The 16,785-nt window shown below is 43.3% G+C and overlaps 1 protein-coding gene across 1 annotated transcript in view; it reads left to right on the top strand.

Annotated features, from left to right (window-relative positions):
* The window catches only part of FNDC3B (fibronectin type III domain containing 3B), a 356,597-nt gene that overhangs the window by 271,736 nt on the left and 68,076 nt on the right, over nt 1–16,785 (top strand). Inside the window, exons 10-11 of the mRNA XM_068987389.1 lie at nt 1,278–1,416; nt 4,457–4,510. Coding sequence (XP_068843490.1) covers nt 1,278–1,416; nt 4,457–4,510 — 193 coding nt within the window. The remainder of the gene's footprint in view (nt 1–1,277; nt 1,417–4,456; nt 4,511–16,785) is intronic.

Raw genomic sequence — 16,785 nt, 5'->3', positions numbered from 1 at the left:
ACTTTGAGGAGAAAGGATTTTAAAAATCTTATACCTAGGTAGGTCCTATTTTCCATAATGTTAACTTTAGCTGTTGTTTATTCATTGAGCAGAGTGAGGGGAAGCGGATTGTGGGTGTTTAGAAAAACATAATTGCAGGATGAGTCAGGACATTGGGGAATACAGGATAGCAGTTAGATCTCCATGACTGAGTACAGTTGATCCAGCTTTCCAGCTGTGGAGCTTTGGGAAGTTCACTTCACTTCTCCAGACTGAGTGTTCTTCTGTCTTTAACGGCACCTCATAAAGAATTGTTAAGAACTAAGGGCTTGATGTATTTACCAATTCTGAATAGCTTAATTCATGCATCTTTTTTGGCAGCAAAGGTTTCTTTGTTGTCTTTTTGAAAGAGTATATTTTCAAGCTTTTTAAAAAAAAAATCCCCAATATTTTTTTTTTAAAAAAGGAAAAGTAGAAAGGAAGATGATAAAAATCAGCATAATCCTATTTTACGCTATTTGCAAGGAGTGTTGTTTTATAATAGTGTGTTACATGCTTTTTCTTCACAGCTTCTCTGAGAAATCAGGTCCATATGTTGAGTGTTGAGCCAGGCATTTTAATGTTCAGAGTGCACATTTTTAATCTTGGCTCCAGGTGTAAGAGTTAGATGTTCACATGGATAAACTGTACCTGAACGATGTTGTTATTGAATTAAAGAAAGATGCACTTGGCAGTAGCAAGCCTGTTTCTGTGTGAAGTGTCCATATTTCTATTTAAATATCTGCAATATGATAAACAGTTCAAAGATGGTATCTACCTTACTGTTTGTATTTCCACCTCTCTCTCGGCTTGTGGACACTCCCCACCATTTCTTGTCTCCTTCCACCCAACCCTTAACTGCACTTCTAGCCTTAATCTAGACAAAGTCAACCAGACAGGGGCTTGATGGATTTTAGAATATATATTTGGAGACCATTTCAGGGAATAAGGATATGTCCTTATTTAGCATATTCTTTTCCGGTCAGTAGACTCTGCCTATCTTAAATGAGGCTGGGTGGTTCTGACAACTAGTAGGAGGAGAGAATGCATTGAGGCACGTGGCCTGCTGGAATTATTTTCCCCTGAAAATGGTGACCATAGTAAGGTCAGAACAAGACTAGCAAATAAGAATAAGGGTCACAGTGTGTATTACATAAATTCTGTTCCTGTAGGGAAACCCTGGGGCAAAGCTGAGATTAACACCCTAGTCTTGTGTGATAGGCCTCTGCCACTGACTGTATGTGTGTTTCCGTTTTCAGGGTATACGCTATGTACAATTCCGTAAAGGGTTCCTGCTCTGAGCCGGTTAGCTTCACCACCCACAGCTGTGCACCTGAGTGTCCCTTCCCACCTAAGCTGGCACACAGGAGCAAAAGTTCACTAACCTTGCAGTGGAAGGTGGGTAACGCAACGTGTCGAGAATATTCTGAAGTCTGTGGCTGTTTGAAACATTTATTTAGCAATATTCCACTTTGGTGTTGGCATTTTCTGCATTTTGACTGTGAAACAAATTATTGTAATATCAAAAGTTACCATCTCTGTAAAAATTGGGCCAAAGAATGAGAGAGAGAACTGTGAAATCAAGGTTTAGCTTCCTTTGCAGGGGCGTCTCTTAGAGTCATGAGCAGTTCTTTATACGTGGTAAAAATACTTAAGATACCTAAATGTCATCACTTTCTAATAGTTTAATTCATTTCAACAGACCTGTGAAGACTTGAATAAAAAGTTTTGTGAAGAAAGATTTAGAGCTAACTTAGATTTATGGTCTGCTGGTTTCTTTGAGTGGTGACTCTGAAATGTCTAATACTTAAATCTGTCTAGAATGTTTAGTGTTCTAAACTACATTAAGGTTTCATTAAATTTTTGCCAGTTAGACCTTAGATCAGTTAGGATTACTAATTATTTTTTAACATCCGAATTATGTAGTGGTTTTCATGAAATACAACTTTTGGGCTACCAACAACTCTTGAGAAAGAGAGCCCCTTAGAGTGCATTATTAACTTACTAGTCATAGTTGTGTATTTGTAAGAAAACAGACTGGTATCAATCTCTATAGCGATTATTTCTATGTACTTACTTATACTTTAAAATATAGTTCAAAATGTAAAATTAATAGAAGTCAAGATAATAAAGTCTCATAGTACTGGAAAAGAACACTAATGTGCAAATAGGATGACTTAGGGAGATGCATTATTGGTGAAGAAATACATTGTCCTTTTGTTCTTAGATCAGAGGATCCAGTTTATCCAGGAAGCGGTTAAAAACAGTTGAGCGTAGTCGTTAGCAACAGAGCATGGGCTTCCGTAGACCCCTCTGGTACATTGAGCATGTTATTTGGACAAAGGCAAAGTTGTAGAATCTGAACTATTTTATTTTCCTTCCTGGCTTCCAGGGATAGTCCAGGTCAGTGATTTCCCACCTTTTCAGTTTTAACACCCAACTGGTCATCACTGTTTAAGTTCTTGAAGCATACACATCCCCTTTAAAATGTGTTCATTATTTACACATATACATATGTAAACACATCTTAAGGAAAGAATCAAAAGCCATTTTGTTAAGATTCCCAGAGGGACCGTGGGGTCTTACAAACCTTAAGTTGGGAATCACTGATACATTCTGCTTAAAACTTGGATGTAATTCAGGTCTCAGGCAGACCAGCAACTTCAAGAAAAAGGTTTTTTACTAGGAGGAAAATGTTTCATATTTTCTTTCTCCCTTTATTTAGTTGTAAATCAGAAGCATATTTTTGTTCCATTCAGTTATGTGCAAAGTTGAAAGTTCTGGATTCAGTTCAGTTTTCATGTCCTTAGGACAGGTTTGCTGTTCTCCAGGGACTCTAGCTGGGGGCTTCAGCTGGGGGTGCAAGGACAGGTGGACTGTGCTGTGGCTGCCCACCTGTCCTTGAAGCCACCAGGACACTGAGAGAGCTCGGGGTCCTCTAATGTCACTTTGTTAGCACCAGGACATAGGGCTGCACAAATACTGAGTCTGTGTCCCCACCCTCAAGGAATCAGAAACTCAGTGGTGAGGCAGAGCATATGAGCATCATATATGTAGAATATATGAGCATCCTAAATCTAGTCCTTACCTGAGAAATGTGTTCTCAGCTAAAGCTTTGATTTTGTACATTATTTTCACTTTAAATACATCCCTATGTTTTCTCCCAAACTGAGCCCACAAAAACCTGAAATTACAGTTTAGTAGAATATACAACACTCACTTGTAATTCGAGTGAGTGAGTGGGAGTAAAAAATTTGGAACTCCCAGATTTTAGGACTCAAAAGAAAGAAGGAAAAGAAGGAAGGAGAGGCGAGGGATAAGAGTTTGTTAATTAACTCATATTTACCGAGCCCTTGATGTTTTATTATTAAAAACAATGAAGCAACAGCTATTGTGTTTTGGGTGCTTCCTGTATAAGACCAGGACAGTTTAGTAAGGGATTTACATATATTCTCCCAATCCCTCAAAACACCCATGCATTCTTGGAAAAAGAAACTAAGCGCTGATACTGAGCAACTTATGTTAGGCCACCTGTGACAGACAGCCACGGTGGGCTTCCTTGTGGTTCTGGTGACTCGGCTGCCTTTTGCTGGGGGCAGCTCACCATGGTCTGTAGAGCCCTGGCTCTTGTCCTGGGAAAATCCAGGTGCGGGTGTATCTGTGCTTGGAGACGTGGTCTTACTAGTGCTGTGAGGGACCCCACTGTAGCCCACCTGCAGGCAGGTCTGACCTTACAAAGCTGTCTTTTCTCCAGGGTCTTTCACTCCTCTTCCCATTGTCCAAAGCCTGTTTTCTCAGTGAGGGAGATCTCAGTATTGTGCTTTTAGGATGAAAGCAAATGATGAAACTTCTTTTGGCTAATGTGCTAAAGGCTAATTGCCCCTAGTAATCTCTCCAGGAGATCCCAGGTTTTCTCATTGTTTTAAAAAAAGGCCAATCTTAATGCCACAGAAGGCTTTCTAATCTTAACCTCTTTAAAACAAACAAAAACTGTATGGGGAAAGTTACAAAAATATAGACTCTGAACTCTTAAACACAGGTGGGTCAGCTTTACCCTATCAGACTCCCACGTGTCGTGTCTGTTTCTCTGCATTTTTCTCCCTGTACCCTTGAACTTTTAAGGTCCTCTTAAAAGTTTTATCCACAAAGGAACTAGGGTACCGAGTAGGTGTAAAGATAGGGGTGGTGGGCAAGGCAGGCTTGGCTGTTTGTGGGGTATGATTTATCAATAGTGAGGGCTCTCCTTACTGGTTGACTTGGGTGAAAATTGGTTTGTGGAATTGTTTGACCAAGGAAATGGAGGCGATAGAGAGGGTTGTTGCCCTGTGGGGAGAGCCTAGGACTAGCACGGACAGTGGATTTGAACCAAGGTGGAGAGCTCAGAACTTGGTCTGTGAACAGTTTTCTCTAATCTCTTTTTTTTTCTTTTTTTTTTTAGGCACCAATTGACAATGGTTCAAAAATCACCAACTACCTTTTAGAGTGGGATGAGGTAATCATATTTTCATGTTCATCCATCTAAAACACCTTTCAAAAATGAAACTGCTGAACAAATGCCATTTTATTCTTTTTTGAAGATATGCTAAACACATGGAAAAAATAATGTAAGTAGAGAAAAATTTAAACCAATAGTTATTGACTGTGGAAAATGAAAATGGACTGAAATATAGTGAATTGTGCATTAAAATATATTCACTTGGTCTATTTGCAAGAAATGCCACAGAAAGAAAAGACAGGGTCTAACTGCTCTGAAGGCCTTACTATCTGGCCAGATATGAATGAGTATTTTAAGGGCTTCTCTGATAGCTCAGGTGGTAAAGAATCTACCTGTAATGCAGGAGACCCCAGTTCGATTCCTGGGTCAGGAAGATCTGCTGGAGAAACGATAGGCTACCCAAGTGGCTTTCCTTGTGGCTCAGCTGGTAAAGAATCCACCTGCAATGCAGGAGACCTGGATTCAATCCCTGGGTTGGGAAGATCCGCTGGAGAAGGGAAAGGTTACCCACTCCAGTATTCTGGCCTGGAGAATTCCATGGGGTCGCAAAGAGGCGGACATGACTAAGCAACTTTCACTTCACTTTAATGAGTATTTGGAACTGACTTCTTGGTTATCTTGACTGCCCAGGGCCAGCCTGAATCAATGGTTTCCATCAAGTAGACCACACTGTGGCCTGAGAAGCCTAGTTTGTGTCTTTGCTTTCAGTGCTGTGTGCTAACTCTGCCCTGTGGAATACTGTCTGGGAGTGGGGCGTGGAGGGTGGGCTGCACTGGAGGTCTCACTTACCCACGTGCATTTACCCTAGCAGCTAGACCATCCTAGAACAGTGCCACCTTGGGTGTCTGTCTCACCAAAGACCTTGTATGGTATCCATGGTGAAGTCTTCTTACAGTCAAGGCCACTCTCTGCTGAATAGTGACCCAGTGCTTTTCTGGCCTCACTCACACTGCACAGACTCTCAGGCTGGAAACACTGGATGCAGAAATCTTCTCTTTCTAAAAAGCAACAATACTATTCCTTTAAATCTTAATTCTGTTCATTCATTTACCCATGTTTTATTCTCTTTCTGTGGTAGAGCAAATGGACTAAGGATTTGAAATACAGGAAATGTGGGATTTGGGGTGCCATCCAAGTTAACTAGTCTTTGTGACTTAAATTTAAAGGCACTGAAAAATTCAGCACACAAGCTTAGGCAAAACGTCAACTTGTCTAGAGTAGAAAAAAATAACCCAATGTTAAATGAAAACGGGTGAAATTCTCATGATGAAATCTTGATGTGGAGAGGGGGGCTCTGTATCACTTTTTGCAGAAGCATATTTTCCCATCTGGGTTGCGTCTGAACAGCTAGAGTTCCAAGTTACCAAAGACAATGATCTATTGTTTCTAGGATCCTTGTGAATGGCTCCTATGTACAGATTGGTGAGATCTCAGGCTTAACTGGTATATTTTACAGATTAGATGGATTTCATTTTAAGGTGGCTTGATTGGAAGGTGAAACCATCCCCTATGGCCCTGGTGGTTGAGGTTTTACATGGAGATAGAGGTTCGGGACAGAGGAGGGTTTTTTCCCCCTCACATGCCTTCTCAGAGCACAGCACTGCATGTGTGTGTTGGGGGTGGTGGGGGGTGGAGTGCGCCTGTGTTTTTCCTCTTCTCTGCCTTGGACTATGGCTTCATAAGTTAAGTAAGGTCAGAGGAGTTGAGGGCTTGAATGGGAAACCTCCAAGGAAAACTCAGGTGCTACAGGAAGTGGTAATGGTGACTCAGTGGTTGGCCATCTTCCCTTCGAATTTGAATTGAAAATGTCCTGGCGCGATTCTGGAAGGAACATACTACAGCCTCAGATGAAATGGAGAAGCTCTGTCTAATGACCATTTATAATCAATAGGACCCACTCTTAACTAGTGACTACAAAGTGTGAAGTTGTTTATTTGGGGCCTTCTCCCACCTTTTCCCTCCTTGCTCTCCTTCCATCCTATACTCACTTCCCTCCTAGTTCTTTCCCTTTCCTCTTTATATACCCTCCCACCTTTGAATTTCTACCAGTGTCAGCTCTGATGAGCTTTCCTGGAGATTTCAGGCTAATTGACTATAGGTCATCACAGGAATCCTTTTATGACCTGTGGCTTAATAATTCCTCAAGGAAGAAAATCAAATGTGTACACACAGCACACCATCTCACCTGCAGGAAGTGTGAGTGCACAAGGCTCTGACTCTCCCTCTGGAAGCTTCTGCTGGTGGTTTCTGAGCCAAGTGCAACTGCTACCAGGTCTCCTTCCAGACCGCAGCGGTTAGGGCTGGGGGGATACATGGGGGTAGGAGAACAGAGCAGCCTTAGGCTGGAGTCACTCCCCCCACACCCAGCCCTCTCCAGAGCCAGAGTTCGCCTCTTCCAGCCACACACCCCTGGCCTCTCTGGCACCCAGGGGGCTGTAGAAACAAGCTTAACAGGCAGGAAGGAGGTAGGGTGTGCAGAGGAGCAGATCCCCACCTGAGGGCAAGCAGGTGTCCTTCAGTCTCGAAGAAACTTCTGTTCAGGAGTCACACCTGCCGCTTTCCTGCTGGAGCACCTGGTCTGAAAATCCCAGCTTGGGTGAGGTGACCTCATCCATATACATGCCACCATGGATGTCTGGGTGTCCCCATATTTTTATCATATCAGCACTGGCTAAAGTTCCCAGAATACTTTATTCTTTGCCTCAATTTTTAATCACCATTCCAGTAAAATAATCAGTGTAAAATTATGAAGGTGTTAGCAAACTAAGAGCACAGGGCTTCAAGTACTGCTGCCAGGCTCTAGAAAAAGACCTTCATGAATGAAAGAGCAGTAGCAGAGAGGCCACTGGGGGCCACCCCTGGGAATGCTGTGCTGAGCTGACCTTGGGGAAAGCCACCTCAGTCAACAGCTAGCCGCCTGCTGGTCTCTGAAGACAGGTGTGACCCTAATTGGGGAACAGAAAACAGAACCGTGAAACCACGGGGTGGGGACTGACGTGTCCTCTCTCCTAAATTCATTGTCAGTAATGTCACAGCACTGCTCAAAGAATTCGCCTGGAGGTTACTCACTAATGGCTCTACAAGAGGGTGTTGCGTGCCTACTTCTCTCCATTAATAATTGTGCCTAGACACTCTCTTAAATTTTCCATCAAAGCAGGAAGTAACTGTAACTATGAGATAGTAATAAGCAGCTGAAAATGGAACACATAGGTGTCACTGGCTTTTTGGTCATAGCCATTGGTCTCAATTTTCCCCTGAAATAGATCCGTTTTCATAACTTGGAAAGGGGTAGCCTTTCTTGGCCGCGTTCCCCTTGTTGGAATGACTCAGATGAGCTGTACTGTGAGCTCTGCTCTTAGATGTTGGTCTAACGTCTGCTTTACAGAAATGCTAACTGTTGCTGTTAGCAGCTAGTTCCTCAGTGCACACGCAGGTCTCCTAAGATCTCGTGTGTACGTGGCGTGGATTTGTGTTGATGTGTGCAGTGGTGTGCTGTTCACCCAAGGAGAACTGGATTGTTTCTGCTTTGTCTCAAGCTAGTCAAACAAATAATTTAACCCCCCAGGTCTCAGCTTCTCCATTTGAAAACGTGTCTGTCATCTCACAAGTAGGTTAAGATTGAATGAGATAACTTGGGCAATGACAGATTCTGTGTAATGATTATTTCATGTCACCTAAGCACGTTAACGTTCAGATCTGGGATAGGAAAAGTCAACAATTATAGAAGGATTGTGTGAAAGAAATACGACATTTTTCTGTCAGAAATTTATACAGGAGCCCTGAGGTTAATGGCTCTGGTTTGAACTAAACAAAAACGGATGTCAATGCTATATATAGATGTTAATTTGCCATTAGCTTTGCTTCCAGACATGACATGTTGGGAATATTCGAGAGAACCAGAAAAATAGCTTTGTGGGAATGTGACTAGTGGAGTTCTCAAGAATCTCTCCCTCCCATGTGACTCAGCTCACCCGAACAGGAATGTCGCATCTGGGTTTCCCGGTGACTAATGAGTGAACACAGCTGTCAAACAGTAGACCACAAATGAAATAAATACTGCAGAAATCAAGGGATACTTTGAAATCAAACAGAAAAGGCCAGCAGCAGGTACAGCCCAGAAGCTCCTGGGGACCCACAAAGTAGCCAGGCTGGGCTCAGCAGCCCCATTGCAGAAACCCAGAGCAGGCCATGGGCCCCAGCCATGCATCCTATCATTTAGGGACTGAGCTGGCCTCATAAGGAGGTGCTTGGTTTCTGATTTATTAATCAGATTCCTATTTAACTTGTTGTTCAGTTGCTAAGTCGTGTCCGACTCTTTGTGATCCCATGAACTGTAGCACTCCAGGCTTTGCTGTCCTTCACTATCTCCTGGAGTGTGCTCAAACTCGTGTCCTTTGAGTTGGTGATGCCATCCAGTTATCTCATCTTCTGTCACCCACTTCTCCTTCCCTCAATCTTTCCCAGCATCGGGGTCTTTTCCAATGAGTTGGTTCTTCACATCAGGTGGCCAAAGTATTGGAGCTTCAGCTTCAGTCATCAGCCCTTCCAGTGAATATTCAGGGTTGACTTCTTTTGGATTGAATGGTTTGATCTCCTTGCTGTCCAAGGGACTCTGAAGAGTCTTCTGCAACACCACAGTTCAAAAGCATCAATTCTTAGGCACCTGTTTAACTTAGGTGTTAATATTAGTAGTCTTTCAAAAAGCTTCTTGCCATAAGTGAATTTGCACATGGTGTTTCTGGTTGACAATAGCCTTTCCAGGAGGAACCATAGCATTGACAAGCAGAGTGACTTACAGAATGGATGAAGAGAGCCTTGCTGCGAGTGCCACTGTCTTTGGGAGCCCTGCTGCCCACGGCCACATAGCCTGCATCACCGATGCCTGGCCGAAAATCAGAGGAGGGTGCCACTCGCCCAGGCCCATGAGCTCTTCTGCTCATTCTTGAGAGTGAGAATGAGTAAGTCCTTTATCGTTTGTCCATCAGAAAGCATCTTTTACATTAGAGCCAGATTAGTGAGCTGGCAGAGAGACAGTGCTTTGCCACGTCACAAGTCTTCACTGCCACATCCAAGGGTAGTTTCTGAGAGCCGGGGGAATAGCTTCCTCCACGCAGCTTCTATGGAAGGAAACAAGGGGCAAGGAAGGATTTAGTAACTCGAAGAGGTCCATAGGTATCAAAGGCAGAGCTGAGTTAAAAGGAGCTCTCTCATTCCCTCAGATGTCTGTACACCAGAAGCAGATTCTCCATGCTTTTTACCAGCTGTCGCATGTGTAAAGGAGGGAGTTACGTGTTAGGGCAGCAGACTCGGGAGAACTTCTAGCTGAGGCTGTATCATCTGTGTCCTCAGCGCCTAAGTCATCAACTCATATGTTCTGTTTGTTAGTTTCCAGCTACAGGATGGCCACCTGGGCCTTGGTTAGGCGGTAAACTGAAGCCAGCCATCCCTAGGTTCATCCCTTGTGTAGGAAGCCTATTCTAAAATCACCCACTCGCTTCTCCTTTCCTTTCTCTTTGGGACAGTCTCAACACATTGATCTTACCAGAGCGCTCGCCATCTGGCGGACCTCCACATTTGGAGGGATATGCAGGAACATCGGGGCTTCTTGGTGGTTCAGACGGTAAAGCGTCTGCCTGCAATGCGGGAGACCTGGGTTCGATTCCTGGGTCGGGAAGGTCCCCTGGAGAAGGAAATGGCAACCCACTCCAGCACTCTTGCCTGGAAAATCCCATGGACGGAGGAGCCTGACAGGCTACAGTCCGTGGGATGGCAAAGAGTCGGACACGACTGAGCGACTTCGCTTTCACAGGAACATTGCATTTATTGGTTTTGAACCAGAGGATCATCCTTGGCTGTTTTAGGAAGCCAAGACCCTCCCACTAATATAAAAAACTAGTGTGCCTGGGAATAAAATGCCTGCAGTATTCGTTTGGTATCATGCAGCCACAAACTCCCCCCTTTTCTTACCTTTGAAAATTTCCTCTGTGGCAGAGTGGTCAGTGAAGTGAAAGAGGCATCACTGAGGGGAGAGTGAGGTTTGGCATAAAGAACTTTGGAATCCACCTACCTCCCTGTTCTGAACCCCTTCTTATATATGGTTATGCTAAACACTTACGAGCTTTGATTTCTCAAGCCAACATTTATCTTTGATGTTGCCTAGGGTCCGCCAGCGCTGGAACAACTTCTAAATATAGATGTACTAGCAGACTAAATCTTTGAGCCTGGCAGTAGTTCAGTTGGCCAGTGCAGCCTTATTTTTTATTTGATTTATCATTGATGTTTCTGACAGATTGAACTATGCTGTTACAGAGAGTACCCAGCCCAGAATCACTCAGCCTATGTCTGGATCCAGCAGGCATGGGCCATGAGCACATGGCGTCTAACAACCAAATGCATGTTACCTGTAAGAGAAGGAGGTTAAGAGATCAAGAAAACATCAGGAAGAGTACAAGTCACATTCAGGTTGCTGGTTCACCATGGATTCTAGCACACTTGTTGGCCATTCTCATATTCTTGTGCCAGGAAGAGAAACAGGAAGGATCATTTCCAGCCTATTAATTTGAAGGCAATTGAAAATGTCAGCCAAGTTTATCCTTTTTTTTTTAAATTTTTACTTGGAGGATAATTGCTTTACAGTGATGTTGTGTTGGTTTCTTCCATACAACAGCATGAATCAGCTATAAGTGTACATATTCCTGAACCTGCCTCCCCCCCCATCTCCCATCCCACTCCTCTAGTCATCACAGAGCACCAGGCTCCCCACTAGCTAGCTGTGTTACACATGGTAATGTATATATGTCAATACTTTAGTACCAGTGTTAGAAACACCAGCTTCCAAGATTGTTAGTACACTCCAGGGGAACTGGAAACGTTAGCCAGAGCAACCACATTCCCCATGGTCTACAGAACCACTCCTGGCAGGAAAATATTATGGCTTGAAATAGTTGGAGTATATGTAAGTTGTATGAGTAGAATTGGCTATGGCTGTGTTAAGTTCCTTAGCAGGGAACCCATTTTAAGGATTCCTCTTCCCAAGTACCAAGAGCTGCTTTATAAAGATACTAAGTTAATAAAGAAGGGAAACAGATTTGGAAAAGGTACTTTTATCTGTTTTCAGTTACATAGTTTTTACAAATTAACACCTAAACTTAGATTTTAACAATTAGTTGTATATTATAAATCAAATACTTTTTATATACTTAGATACCACTTTTCGGATAGGCAGACAAATCTAAATTGATTTCTTCACTGGAGCTTTTTTCCATTATGTGTTGTAAACGGATATGAAACAGGTAGAGATGTGATTGCGTGTGGATGTCCTTTGATAGATTATTTACTTTTCTCACTCTTGAGGCTTTAGGCTATGCCATACCTAAACTGTGTCCCAGAGACTTTTGCATATCTGTATTTAAATATAAAAATACTCCCCAGGGTTTTCTTTAACTCTGGAGATAGCATTATTAAAAATTTCAATTCTCTAAAATGTTACTCTAAGATGAAGTGACTGCATTGCCATTGATTAACAATTTTGGGTAATCTTTATTATCTAGGAATCTTGTTACATTTTTTAGGTTCTACAGAAACAATTTAAAAAATCTATTCAAAGAAGCCTTACTTTGTTGGATGGCTTTGAGGGCCCTTTATGCAGACATATGTTGAACATTGACTGTATACAAGCACACTCGCTTCTGCTCCCTTATTCCTGGCTATTTATATTTATAGTGCAGGAGGAATTTATAAGTTTATAGAAAACTTCATATTATAAACATATATGGACATCAAAATAGATAAGTGTAACATTGCATAACAAATTACCTCAAAACTCAGTGCGTTAAACCAGTCACTTTTCTCTTCTCATGGATTCAGGGTTGGGAATTTGGACAAGGCACTGGAGAATTAGTTCGTCTGCATTCCAGTTTCTGGAGCTTCAGCTGGGGAGGGCTTGTTGGCTGGGGTTGGAACCTTCTGGCGGGATCCTCATTCACAAGTCTGGTGGTCACTGCTGGCTTAGGTGGGGCTTTGTCTCAGGCTCTCTCACAGCACAGCAGCTTCAGGGGAATCAGCACTGCAAAAGTGAATGTTCTGGTAAAAAGACAGAAACGTCATCACCTTTTTAGGCGTCTCCTTGGTAGTCACAACAGCTTCATTTCCGTTCCATCTGTCATGACAAGAGAGTCACAAGCCCACCCACGTCCAAGAGAAAGGGCCATAGGCTTTGCTCCTCTCTGATGGGAGTCAGGAATGATTGGACATGCTTAGAATCATCACCACATGACGTAGTTTCTCCTGACTCTGCTAATCGATTGATCTTTTCCCCTTTATCTTTGTGTAGCACATACAGTGTTTTAGATGTGTGTTCAGTCGCTTCAGTCCTGTCCGACGCTTTGCAAAGCCGTGGACTGTAGCCTGCCAGGCTCCTCTGTCCATGGGGATTCTCTAGGCAAGATACTGGAGTGGGTTGCCATGCCCTTCTCCAGGGAATCTTCCAGAACCAGGGATCAAATCCATGTCTCTTGCATTGCAGGTAGATTCTTTACCGCTGAGCTGCCAGGGAAGCCGGTGTTTTAGGTACTATGCCCTAAAAGGGTGCGGACTTAGAAAGGACAGCGTAACTCTTTTCCTGCCCCTGCTCTCCTCTGAGTGTTCTGGGAAGAGAAGAAGGCAGACAGATGTGCCCCAGAAATGCAGCAATGGGATGAGACTCAGACCCCTGGCCCGACGGGGCGTGACTCAGTGGTGCAGAAAGCCGGCTTTTCTCACTAAACACATGGGAGGGGTCAATGCCTGCTCCCTTAGTGAGGAGGAGAGGGAACCTATGAGGAAAACCGCATTCCTGCCAATTAGTGTCTCTGCCTTACTGTCGCACTTCATGAGTCGGCCTCCTTTGGATGACTCACAGGAGATCAGCAAAGTGTTCCCTCCCCCCTCCTTTTTTGAGGGAGTTTATAAACATAGAAACTAATATGTTTATCATCTTATTTAACAGCTAATTTTAAATTGTTAATTAAAAAGAAAAAGACTTAGGTAGATAGTAAAAGGGCAGAAGATAAAGGGAGAAAATAGAGAATATATTACTTAAAACATTTTAAATCTTTTATTTATAATTTACCCGCAGATTTCATCTTAAAGAGTGAAATAATATTTCAAGATGTCTTTGTCCCTGAAGTTTATATTAACTCATCTTGAAAACGGCTTCCAAGGGTGACTCACTGTCTGCTGTGGAGCCACAGGAGTTACGTCTCACACGCCCCCACACTGCCTTCCCTCACCCCTGCTGGTCTGAGATTGGGTCCTTTCACAGTCTGGCAGAAAGCTGGCACTCTTCAGAATGTACCGGGAACTTTGTAGGACCTAAAAGAACATCTGGGCTCTGATTTTTATTAGGACTTGTAACCAAATGTGTGACCCTTCTACCAAGGGAGTGAAAATGAGGATGGAGTGGGACAGACGTGGGCAGAGTGGAGCTTTCTGAGTGTGAGATGGCTGGGACCTGCCCTCCAGGATAATCCGGACCCCACCCCACCCCACCCCCTGCCGCCCCGTACTTTGTGAATCGAGAACTGAAAAGAGCCCCTTGTTTACCAAGTATCAGATCAATGAGATATCTAGACTAGGTCCGGTGAACTCTGGTAAACTGAGTTCAGGGGCATCAGGGACCAGGCCTCCTGGAGGGAGGGTTTGTGATGCCTCACTCCCCATCAAAGTGAGCACCTTGAAGTCTATTCACACACAGTTGGTTTGTACTCCAAAATTTCTTCACGTTCTAGTAAAGATTAACCTTGTCCTTGAGTGAACTTCAGTGTGCATGGTAGGAAAAAGCATTTGGGCATGCCCAGGATTAGGAAATGGAAACAGGTCAGGGAACCCTGAAAATCTGTTCTTTTTGGCTTGTGGACACTGGCAGTAGGGAGCTAGTCCAGAACACGCTGGGGCTTCATGTCCAATGAGGTCAGTAGTGTGGTGGCTACATCTGTGCCAGAACGATCGCATTTCCAGCCTCCAGGGTGGATTTCAGCTTCCTGTCACCTCTGCTCTCATTGGGTGAAGTTTTCTTTCCTTCCCGGGAGAAGAGGCACTCCAGTGCTTGTCTCAAAGAGATTCTGATCCTGATTGGTCCCGTGATGCACATCCATGATCTCCCGACATGCAGAATCAGGGCACTCCTGGCCATCCATGTCTCAGCTTTTCCCTCGTAGAGCAGCCGGCTCCTTGGCCTATTGAGCTGCTCTCTGGGTGACACCCCACACGTGGCCTAGCAGCAGTAGCTGAGCAAGGCAACGCCTCAGCCACGGGTGTCTCTGCTGCCTATGTTTGACCAGATTTTTGAAGACAGCAGGCCTGCAGTGTGGAGAGATTGTCCATTTCCATTGGGACCATGTTTTTGTAGGAAAGTTTGCATGAAGCTAAATTTAACTTATTAAAATATAAGTTGTTCTTTCCAGCTGTAGCTGTTATGTCTCAGTAATCCTGTGTGCTTTAAATTAGATTTTACTAAAAGAGGGAACATGATATAGATTATAATATCAGTCATTTGGAGCCAGGCTACCTATCAAATATGGAAGTTGTAATTTACTGTTTGTAAAACTTCACTACCCACAGTGGCTTGGACATATTTAATTCCTGATAAACAATTGCATTATCACTTCTGTCCATTTCTCTGAGTCTTTTAACCTTCTAAACATTATATGCTGCTGCTGCTAAGTCGCTTCAGTTGTGTTTGACTCTGTGCGACCCCGTAGACGGCAGCCCATCAGGCTCCCTTGTCCCTGGGATTCTCCAGGCAAAAACACTGGAGTGGGTTGCCATTTCCTTCTCCAGTGCATGAAAATGAAAAGTGAAAGTGAAGTCGCTCAATCATGTCCGACTCTTTGCGACCCCATGGACTGCAGCCTACCAGGCTCCTCCGCCCATGAGATTTTCCAGGCAAGAGTACTGGAGTGGGTTGCCATTGCCTTCCCCAAATATTATATATATATATTTTAAACCCTATCCATTTCTGTTAACAGGAAGACTAGATAATATTTAATTTATAAATGCTGTTTGCAACCTGGAGTCACGCTTGGTTTACAAACAGATTCTTTACATAGCCTGTACCTTTGACTGTGTGCTTATTCTGATGCCTAAGCCTAAAGCCGTCAGAGAACCTGGCAGGTCTTCCATGGAGGACTAGGGTGACTCAGGAGCCATCCCACGGGAGCCCGCAGTGTTCTTCATCTTCGCTGGCCCACCTCTTAATAGTAGATTACCTTTGCACTGCAGAGACTCTTGTGAATATTAATTTTCTTTCTTCCCAGGTATCCTATTTTTTATTAAACTCCTTGTCATACATGAGTATTTTATTTTATTCAAGAACTTCTCTTGTTTGAAATATTTTAACCTACTTTCTCTCCTCCTTTTTTTTGTTTTGTTTTATTTTATTTTATATTCGGTAACTTCCAAATTCACCAGTAAGCTTTACTTTTTTAACTCTGTGAAACATTTGTACTCTCACCCCTTCATATTCTACAAGTACTGTTTCTAAAACTTGATTCTAAAGTTCCACCAACTCTGGGTCATTCTCTGTGTTCTTGAGGTTCATGCACATGGTAGGATATCGGGAAAGGTATAAAATTTGGCATGATTTACCTAAACAAGCTGGAGTTTATCTAGTAATTGTTCTTGATACTGAAGTAGAATTTTTTTTTTTTTTTTTAAATGTTGGCAATGTAGGAAAACCTCCTAAAGGTCACAGACTGGCTCTCTCTCTCAGTTCTTCAGTGAGCCCCAGTGCTCTGGCCCTTTAAAATAAAAGTCTAGTTCCCATCATTGATGCCTCCCCACTCTTTTTTCTCATTTAAACCACAGGCTGGTTTCCACCATATTAAAGCAAATCAACCTAGTAAGGAACAGACTGACTTTTATTTACTGGCTGTAGTTCTAAGCACCAGAAATGGGAAAAGGAGACCAAACAAAGAATAGGAAAAACGAGGCATTGAAGGGGAGCCAACCTGGGGTTTGGAAGGCTTCCGTGGCGGCAGGATGTGCCTTTCTTGCACTGTTTACTCTGAGCTCAGAAATAGAGGAGGAAAGAAGGTGGATCACGCTACTGCCTGAAATGGATACAGAACATACCAGGGTGTGCAGCGCACAGAGTGTAATCAGACACTGGATGTAATTATGCAAATGTATGCATAAACGGCTTTCCTTTGAATAAATTGTCTGCAGCAACCTTAATGCTCAAGGTTAAAGTAAGCATAAGGGCATGATTTGCCAGCCACAGAGTGACTTTGCCT

Source organism: Capricornis sumatraensis, chromosome 1, assembly GCF_032405125.1.
Source record: "Capricornis sumatraensis isolate serow.1 chromosome 1, serow.2, whole genome shotgun sequence".
NCBI classification, from domain to species: domain Eukaryota; kingdom Metazoa; phylum Chordata; class Mammalia; order Artiodactyla; family Bovidae; genus Capricornis; species Capricornis sumatraensis.
Note: the sequence above shows the minus strand (reverse complement) of the source record. Positions and strands in the feature narration are given on the sequence as shown.